The 9,161-nt window shown below is 43.6% G+C and overlaps 1 protein-coding gene across 1 annotated transcript in view; it reads left to right on the forward strand.

The window, feature by feature from the left end:
• Window positions 1-1,332, forward strand: part of SLC13A4 (solute carrier family 13 member 4) — a 33,859-nt gene extending 32,527 nt beyond the window's left edge. The window contains exon 16 of the mRNA XM_066589186.1: window positions 1,104-1,332. Within this exon, the coding sequence (XP_066445283.1) occupies window positions 1,104-1,241 (138 nt within the window). The 3' untranslated portion in view covers window positions 1,242-1,332. The remainder of the gene's footprint in view (window positions 1-1,103) is intronic.
• Window positions 1,333-9,161: the final 7,829 nt, after the last annotated feature.

The following is a 9,161-nucleotide window of genomic DNA, read 5'->3' on the forward strand; positions in this document are numbered from 1 at the left end:
GAACATAGAAGGGTGGAGGAAGAGAGAGAAGAAAGACGCAGGGAGGAGGAGGAAGAGGGAGTAGAAAGAAGGAGGGGATAGGATAGAGAAGAAAGAAGGAGGGGTGGATGAGAAGAAAGAAGGAGGGGTGGATGAGAAGAAAGAAGGAGGGGTGGATGAGAAGAAAGAAGGAGGGGGATGAGGATAAGAAAGAAGGAGGGGGATGAGAAGGAAGAGGAGAAAAAGAAAAGAGGTGGGGGAAGAAGGAGAATAAAGAAGGAGGAGGAGGAGGAAGGAGGAGAAGAAGAAAGAAGGAGGAGGAGGGGGAAGGAGAAGAAAGAAGGGGGGAAGAAGTAGGAGAAGAAAGAAGAAGAGGGAGGAGGAGGAATAGGGAGAAGAGAGAAGGAAGCGGGTGGAGAAGGAGGAAGAGGGAGGAGGAAGCAGGAGAAGAGAGAATGAAGAGAAGAGAAAAGAAAGAATGAAGAGAAGAGAAAAGAAAGAATAAGGAGAGGGGAGGAGGCAGAGAAAGAATAAAGAGGGAGAAGAAGGGGGGAAGGAAGGAGAAGAAAGGAGGATGAGGAGAAAGATGGAGGAGGAAAAAGAGGGAGGAGGAGGGAAGAGAAAGATAAAAGAAAGAAGGAGTGGTAGGAGGAAGAAAGAAGGAGGAGGGGGAGGAGAAAGAGGGAGAAGAAATAAGGAGGTGAAAGGAGGTAGGAGAAAGAGGGACATTAAAGAAGGAGGAAAGAGAAGCAAGAAGAAGGCAGAAAAGGCAGGAGGCGAAAAAGAAATAAGGAGGGTAAAAAGGAAGAGGAATGAGTAGGGAGGAGGAAGAAACAAGTATGAGGGAACAGATTATTTTTCCTTCTTCTTCCACCATTTCCCTTTTTTTTTAGTGGGTTCAGATGAACCGGCAAAGGTTTGACTTCGCACCAAACTGAACTTTTAGCAACGTTAGACCTGAAACAGGGTTCAACTGATTTATTTGCTCAACAATATTCAAGAGTAAAGCAAAATTTTGAATGCAGCTTTGGATGTGACTAGAGCACAGATAACAAGTTGACTTGTAAAGCAAAGTAATCCTGATCGGATATCATTTGTACAACTTATTTTGTTTTTAACTTTAGGTTAAAGCCGGTCTAGGGGTGAATATCATCGGTCTGGGGATCATCATGGTTGCCATTAACACATGGGGCATCAGCCTCTTTCAGCTGAACACGTTTCCAGATTGGGCGAGGATTGGGAACAGCACTCTCCACCTGTGAACAATGCCAAGGACCAGCAGGAGAGGGATGCTCTAAATTTATCCTAAGGGGGGAGCAAGAATATGGCTGCCAGAGACCGAGCTGCACACCAAAGGACATTGATAAATTTAAAGGGGCAGTACGCGCTTTGGACAACCCCTTCCAAAATGCCCTATTCATTATGTGGCAGTAATACACAGAGGGGCCCTTTCATTGGGACCCTCTCTATTTGCCAGAATTTTATACAGTCATTAGCAAGTTAAAACTTGTTAAGCAGATTGTGGAGGGTCCAGCAGCAGGGTCCCTATAACATACCCCTTACCCCGGAAGGGGTCATCCAAAAAGGGGCTACCCCTTTAAGTACAGCGTGCTCGTCTTAACGAGCAGTTAACTCCTGATAGGAAACCAAAACCTTCTCCACCTGTAAATACTATCAGTTACCTACAGAAGCCTATTTATTGTAGTCCTATGATGGCACGGACGTGGTCAATCATTAAGGTGTTCACTAGGGCAGTGCCAGGCTTGACACCTTGTGAGACGCACAATTCGGCAGAGCCGAAATGTAGATATTTATGTCCTACCTTGTACTCCAGTCACATCCAGAGATGCATATAAAGCTCTGCTGGATTGCTGTTAGCTCTCAGGCTGCCGATCATCATGAATCCTTACAACCCACCAATGAATGTGTCTGACATCCCCCATAATGCACCGCAGCAGAGCGTGATCCATGCAGATACTGAACCTGCACTAGGATAGAAGTATATATAAGTCCTAAGTCCTGCAGCCTGAGACCAGCAGCTCTGGATGTGACTAGAGTATAAGACATAATGAGTACAAGTTGCCACAATACAATAATTGATTGTTATGAATAATGCTACATTTTACGATCATAGCCATAGGAATGATGAGCAATAAAAAATATTCTTTAACATTTTGCATGAAAACAGATGAGAATTCGCATCGGATGGATCGAAACCTAAATTAATTATTTGCCACAGCGCTAGTGCTGAAAAATGGGTTGGATTTGGTATTGCCACTCAGCCTCATTCAATTAGAAGGAGGTGATATACAATACCAGAAACAGCCACATGGGCAAGAGGGGCGCTGTTTTGGGGGAAGGCATACAATCCCTTTAGCTGTTAAAGTGTGGTGCAAGTGTAAAGCCCATAGCATGGGACAACATGAGGGAGCCAAAAACCACCCAATAGCTTGGGAAGGTGCCCTAGACCACCAAGGATCATAACATTAACCCTATCATTGTCCAAAACCTCCAGGGATCCTGACAAACCCAACTTTATCCAGACCACAATTGATACTGACAATAACCCCTTCCCTGCCCTAGACCACCAGGTGTACTGACATTAATATTACACATTCTCCAGCTCACCAAACTCCCGTCTTCAATACTTTACAGCCCCAAAGCATCATTTGTGCACGGGGTTATCCAGTCAGAAAAGGGGCAATCGCAGCAGATATCTAGCACTTCATTCTGCATGTTCCATTAAAACATAGCAACCTCATTGGCATAAGAGGGGTAGACACAATGCTTATGCATTTCCAACCCATGAGGCCGTTATTCATAGTGATCAGTAAGAGTCCTGTGGGATCGAAACGCGTAAGTGTTGTGGATCTGCGTTTTAGGCCAACCTTTTAATTCTATAGAATGCTGATATTAACTCTGTTAAGGCAAACGGGAATCCTGGCATTAAGCCCCTTAATGGGCCAAGGCGACCAGCGATCCTAACAGACCTCATAATGAGCCAAGGCCGTTAGTCTTGACATGAACCCTGCTCTTGAGCCAAGGTCATCGTCAGTCCTGATACTAACCCCCTTCACAGGCCAAGACCACTGGGAAATCTTACATTAACCCCCTTCACGGGTCTTTACCTCCATGGATTTTGACATTAAATGGGTTGTTCCACTTCTAACGGTTTTCTCACAGCTCCGTACATTGCACGGTGGACCAGGTTGGTACTGCAGGCTGAATCCTATTGAAGTGAATTGGACTCAGCCTTCAATACCAACCAAAGCCACTGCGCAATGTACGGAGCTGTCCGAAAACAGCTTGAAGTGGGACAAAAAAACATTTTATTCCAAAAAAATCCCTAAAATTGCAAATGGTAGGTACCGCGTAACATCATGTCTACGTCACACGTGTTTCGAAAAACACTTCTTTCTTGATCTCAATAATGATGGTCCTTCCCCTTAAAATCATTATACATTTATATCCTGGATGCACATTTCCACAAGCTTGAATCATTTCTAAGCTTTAACCCCGGTGGGGAGCGAGTTCCCTCTGCTGAGGCCAAACGTTCTCCAACCTCCTTAAGGCTACCTACACACAGGCGAGCGCGAGGCACGCAGCACAATATCGCGCTCGGCAACCTGCGTTTTACCCTCGGATGCGGCAAAAACACCGCACAATCCCGACTGATTTCATCGGGGACCTCGCACTCACATGCACATCATGCTAAAGCCATGCGGTTTTGCCGTTGCATATCCGCACTGCAGTAAAACCGCTGCGTTTGCAGTGCAATGCAGCACAAATGAGATTTACCAAAAAGCTTTTCTCACAGGACGGATTTTTTCCGCACAGCCGCAGTGCGGAAATGCAACTGCGGCGCGGTTTTAAAAGATGCAGCATGTCCATTCTATGGTCTTTTCCGCAGCGCTTTTTTGTCCATAGACCTTTATGGACGCACCAAATACGCGGCAAAATCTAAAAAAGCGCTGCAGAAAAAAACGCTTGCGGATTTTTCCGCACGAAAATCCGCACGAAAATCTGCAAGCCAAAATGAACCTTTGAAGTGGTTTTGCTGCAGAAGCGGTTCTTCTGCGGCAAAACCGCAACGGAAAAAACGGGGCAAAACCGCAGCAAATCCGCCCTGTGTGAACCCAGCCTAAGGGTGCCTTTCCACTAGCCTTTTTTTTTATCGCTGCGCCTGTTTTTTACACGATTTTCAATGGGACTTTCTAATGTTAAAAACGCAATGCACCAAAAACGCAAGTTTTGTGTTCCCCCTAAGGGCTCCTTTCCACTGGCGAGGTAATCGCACGTTTTCAGTGCGATGCCAGAGTGCGAGCTCTCGAAGGAAAGTCCCCCCCATGTTGTTCTATGACAACCTTTCCACTAGCGATGATGTTTAAGGGCGAGCTGCGATGCGAGGACTACAAATCGCAGCAGGAGGATTGGTTCAGCGCTGTCGCCCCTACAGTGCAATGGCAAAACAGATACTCGCATCGCAACGCAAAATCTTGCGCTTGTGTAGCATTGCAGTGCGATTTTAACACTGCGATTTTCTGGCAGCGATTATCGCTATCGCCAGTGGAAAGGAGCCCTAACTGTGATCAAGAAAGAAGCGTCTGAGGGTAGACCTGGTGTTACACGGTACCTACCATTTGTAATTAAAAATAATTAAAATAAGTGGTTTTAACCCCTTGACGACCGCCCGTACGTCTTTTGACGGTGGCCATTAAGGGTTTATATTCTGCAGGACCATCTAGGGAAAGCGGGTGCTCGGCTGTCGGATGATAGCTGGGCACTTGCTCTAACACCGGGTACCAAAGAAACCTCAGATCCCCGGTGTTTAACCCTTTATACGCCACAGTGATCATGGGGACCCGATTGGTTGCTGTGGCACCCAGAGGTTTGGATATGGCCTCCGGGTCTGCCAGCCACAGTCGCCTACAACACTCAGCCTCTGGCTAAAGTCATAGGCTTGCTATTGTATTAGATGAATGATAAAAGATGCTGATAATCAAGTCCCCTAGTGGGACAAAAATAAAAAGTTAAAAAAATAAAAAACGTCCAAAACCCCTCTTTCTCACTTACTAAGTAAAAATATAAAAATCACACGAGGTATTGCTGCGATGTGAAATGTCCCATAGAAATCAAGTGCATGTCGTTAAAAAAAAATAAAATAAAAAACATGGCCAAAATAACTAATTTAGCCTTTCTTTCCTTACAAAAAGAAATAGAAAGTGATCAAAACAAATGCGGGGATCAACAGATGGGGCTATTAAGTACAACTCATCCCACAAAAAAAGAAATATGTTAGGGGTCTTTGAATGCAGAGATGAAAAAAAAAATTTTTAGAAAAAATGTGAAAAAGTAGCAAGGGAAAAAAATGATATAAATTTGGTATTGACATAATTGGACCGTCCGGCAGAATTAATTTAGCATCATTTCTACGGCGCGGTGAACGCTGTTAAAAGAATTGTTCATTTTGTTAATCTTGCCTCCAGAACAAAATGGAATAAAAAGCAATTAAAATGTTATATATTCCCAAAAATTGGATAATTGAAGACTGGAGTTCATTCTGCAAAAAACAAGCCCTCATAGAGCGACATCAATAGAAAAAAAATGTGTACAAAAAGAGCAAAACATTAAAAAACGTGTATAAGGGTGCATTCACACGACCGTATATCAGGTTGGTTCTCAGGCCGAGCCGATATAGGGTGTCCTGGTCTGCAGGGGGAGGAGGATGGAAGAGCCAGGAGCAGGAACTGAGTTCCCGCCCCCTCCCCGCCCCTTGCCACTATTTGCAATGGGAGGGGCGTGAGGGGATGGCGCTAAGTTTCTAAGCCGCCCCATCCCTCTTATTGCAAATAGTGGCAAGGGGCGGGAGCTCAGTTCCTGCTCCTGGCTTTTCCATCCTCCCCCCCCCCCCCTGCAGACAAGTACACCATATATCGGCTCGGCGTGAAAACCCAGACGATATACGGTCGTCTGAATAAGCCCTAAACTTGTTGTCGCTGGAATCGTGCCGACCGCGAGAATAAATGTTGTCACATTAGTTATTTTACACACTGAATTCTATAAAATTGAGATCTAAAAAACAAAATAGCAGAATTTCTATTTTTCCCCCCAATCCCCCTAAAATTAAAAAGTTATGGATCCTGCAATGAGATGAAAAAAAAAAAAGAAAAATTAGTTGGTCATTAAGGCGCAAACAGGCTTTGTTACTAAGGGGTTAAGGAGTTATTTAAGCGGTTTGATTCATGGTCAGCCTGAGCACCTCCACGCTAAAGAGGGGTACATACTATTTGCTTACACTGCATTATGTATTTTAGAAGTTGGGCAACCCCTTCACTGCCCCAGATGACCTAGGATCCTTACATTAACTCCCTTTACTGGGTTAAGGCTCTTTTACACGCAACGATCACTAAAACAACTGCATGAATGAATGAACTGCCGACAATTTCTTAATACAGTTACACTCACAGTTAATGGCTTTTGATTATCTGCATTTCCTCCGGGAGTTGTTTGCTCAGCTGGCCCTGTTTATGTGAGGATTATGTGCCCAGCAGGAGTCCATTGTCCTCTCCCACAGTGCACTCATTATATATGAAGGCAAACAAAACCATCATGCAGCCCCTCTAAATTCCATTCCAATGGATCAAACAATAGTTTTTATGTCGGCTAAAAACCAGCGCTAAACGACAATTGAAGGAGTAGCACAACCGCCAGCATTTACATGTGATTTTCGGACGTTTGAACGAATTTTGAGTGATAATCGTTGCGTGTAAAAGGGCCTTAAGACAACCAAGGATCCTAACTATAACCCTTTAAATATCCTAAACCACCATAAATATTGAGATTAACTCCTTCAGTGGCGGGTTTCTTACCTCCCTGTCAGACCCACCAGGGCAGGTTTTTTAAATGGGCCAATCATTTAATTTCAACTAATTTTGCAGTCGCTTTTCCATAACTTTTTCATTTTTCCACTGACACGGCCGTATGAGGGCTTGTTTTTTGCAGGATAAGTTGCATTTTTTAATGAGATAATTTTGGGGTATATATAAGGTATTGCATAACTTTTGTTAAAAAAATTTGTAGTTAGATAAAAAGAAATTCTGCCTTTTTTTTGGATTTAATTTTTACGGCGTTCAGCGTGCAGAATAAATAATGTGATAACGTTATTCTCTGAGTCACACGATTCCGGCGATACCAAGTTTAGGGTGGATTCAGACGATCGTATACCGGCTGGGTTTTCACGCCGAGCCGATATACGGGGTCCTCATCTGCAGGGGGGGGGGGGGGGGGGGGGAGCCTGGAAGAGCCAGGAGCAGTGCTCTGAGCTCCCGCTCCCTGCCTCCTCTCCACCCCTCTGCACTATTTTCAATGAGAAGCGAGACGGGGGCGGGGATAATTCTCTGAACTTAGCCCCGCCCCCATCCCACCTCCTTTTATTGCAAATAGTGCAGAGGGGCGGAAAGGGGGTGGAGAGAAGGCAGAGAGGGGGCGGGAGATCTGTTCCTGCTTCTGTCTTTTCCATCCTCCTCCCCCCCCCCTGCAGATGAGGACACCGTATATCAGCTCGGCGTGAAAACCCAGCCGATATACGTTTGTATGAATCCAGCCTTACACAGTTTTTTTATGTTTTGCTATTTTTGTACATTTAAACATATTTTTTCTTAAAGGTTTGCTTTTGTGTCGCCACATTCCAAGAGCCGGATTTATGTTCTTTTCTTTTCTGTTTTATGCGGGATGAACTCCAGTCTTCATTTATCTAATTTATCTAAAATTTTGTTTGCTTTTTATTCCTTTTTTTCTAGGGGCAAGATTAACAAAATCTGTAATTCTGGCATGTTTTTTATTTTTCGCTGCATTCTCTGAGCAGTATAAATAATGTGTTAAAGTAATTCTACAGGCTGGTACGATTATGCCAATACCAAATTGTAAGTTTTTTGTTTTTCGCTACTTTTTCACAGTTAAAAAAAGTGATAAAAGTTTAAATCCCCTCCTTTTGCCATATCTATAATAAAAAAATCTAAATCATAAATGAAAAATACATATTTGGTATCGCCGCGTCCAGAAAAGTCCGATTTATCAAAGTAGTGCATTATTTACCCCACACAGTGAACGCAGTCTGAAAAATATTTATATAAATCGCCACAAATGCACTTTTTCAGTCACCCTGCGTCCCAGAAAAAAATGCAATAAAAAGCGATCAAAAAGTCGTATCTATTCCGAATTAGTACTTACGGAAACTACAGGACATCCCGCAAAAAATGAGCCCTCGCTCAGCTACGCTAAGTTATTGCGCGCAGAAGATGCAGCAGAAAATAATTTTAAAAATGAAATGCCCTTGAAAAAAAAGTGCTCCAGCAGAAAAAAAAAAAAATTTGGTATGGTAGTAATCGTACCGACCCTTAGAATAAAGTTATCAGGTCAATTTTGTTGCAATTTGTGCGCCGTAGAAACAAGACACACCGAAAAATGGTGGAATGTCGGGTTTTTTTCCGTTTTACTCCACTTAGAATTTTTAAAAAGTTTTTCAGTACATTATATGGTACTTTAAATAGCATTATTTAAGAATACAACTCGTCCCGCAAAAACAAGCCCTCATACAGCGACGTCGATGGATAAATAAAAGAGTTGCGATTTTTTAAAAGGGGGAAAAAAAAAAAAAGAGCCGCGTCATTTAGGGGTTAAATAATGTACTAACTTCCTTCTCTGTGTCATTACGACGAAGGGATACCACATGTGTAATATTGTTTTGATTTTTTACAAAGTAAAGGGAAAAAGGTGTTTTTATTTTTTCATATGTTTTTACTCTTTTTTTTTAACTTTTTTAAAATTTTTGTCCCACAGAGACCCATCAGGACCCCCTGTGCATATTGCGGGTGTCCGATGGGGTCAGCCCTTTACATCCTGCGGTCGCATAGACCACCGCATGTAAAGGGTTAAACAGCAGAGATCTGAGGTTTTCTCCATTCTCTGCTGTGTAAGAGCTGGTGCCCAGCTATCCTCTGACAGAGGGAGCCCCCTCCGTCAGCCCTTAACATGCTGCGGTTGCATAGACTGCGGCATGTAAAGGGTTAACACAGCAGAGATCAGAGGTTTTCTCCGATCACTGCTGTGAGAGTTTGTGCCTGGCTATCCTCTGATAGCCAAGCACCAGCTCTCCCTGCCACAGAGACCATTAGCTGGCTTCT

This window comes from Eleutherodactylus coqui, chromosome 2 (assembly GCF_035609145.1).
Source record: "Eleutherodactylus coqui strain aEleCoq1 chromosome 2, aEleCoq1.hap1, whole genome shotgun sequence".
Lineage (NCBI taxonomy): Eukaryota > Metazoa > Chordata > Amphibia > Anura > Eleutherodactylidae > Eleutherodactylus > Eleutherodactylus coqui.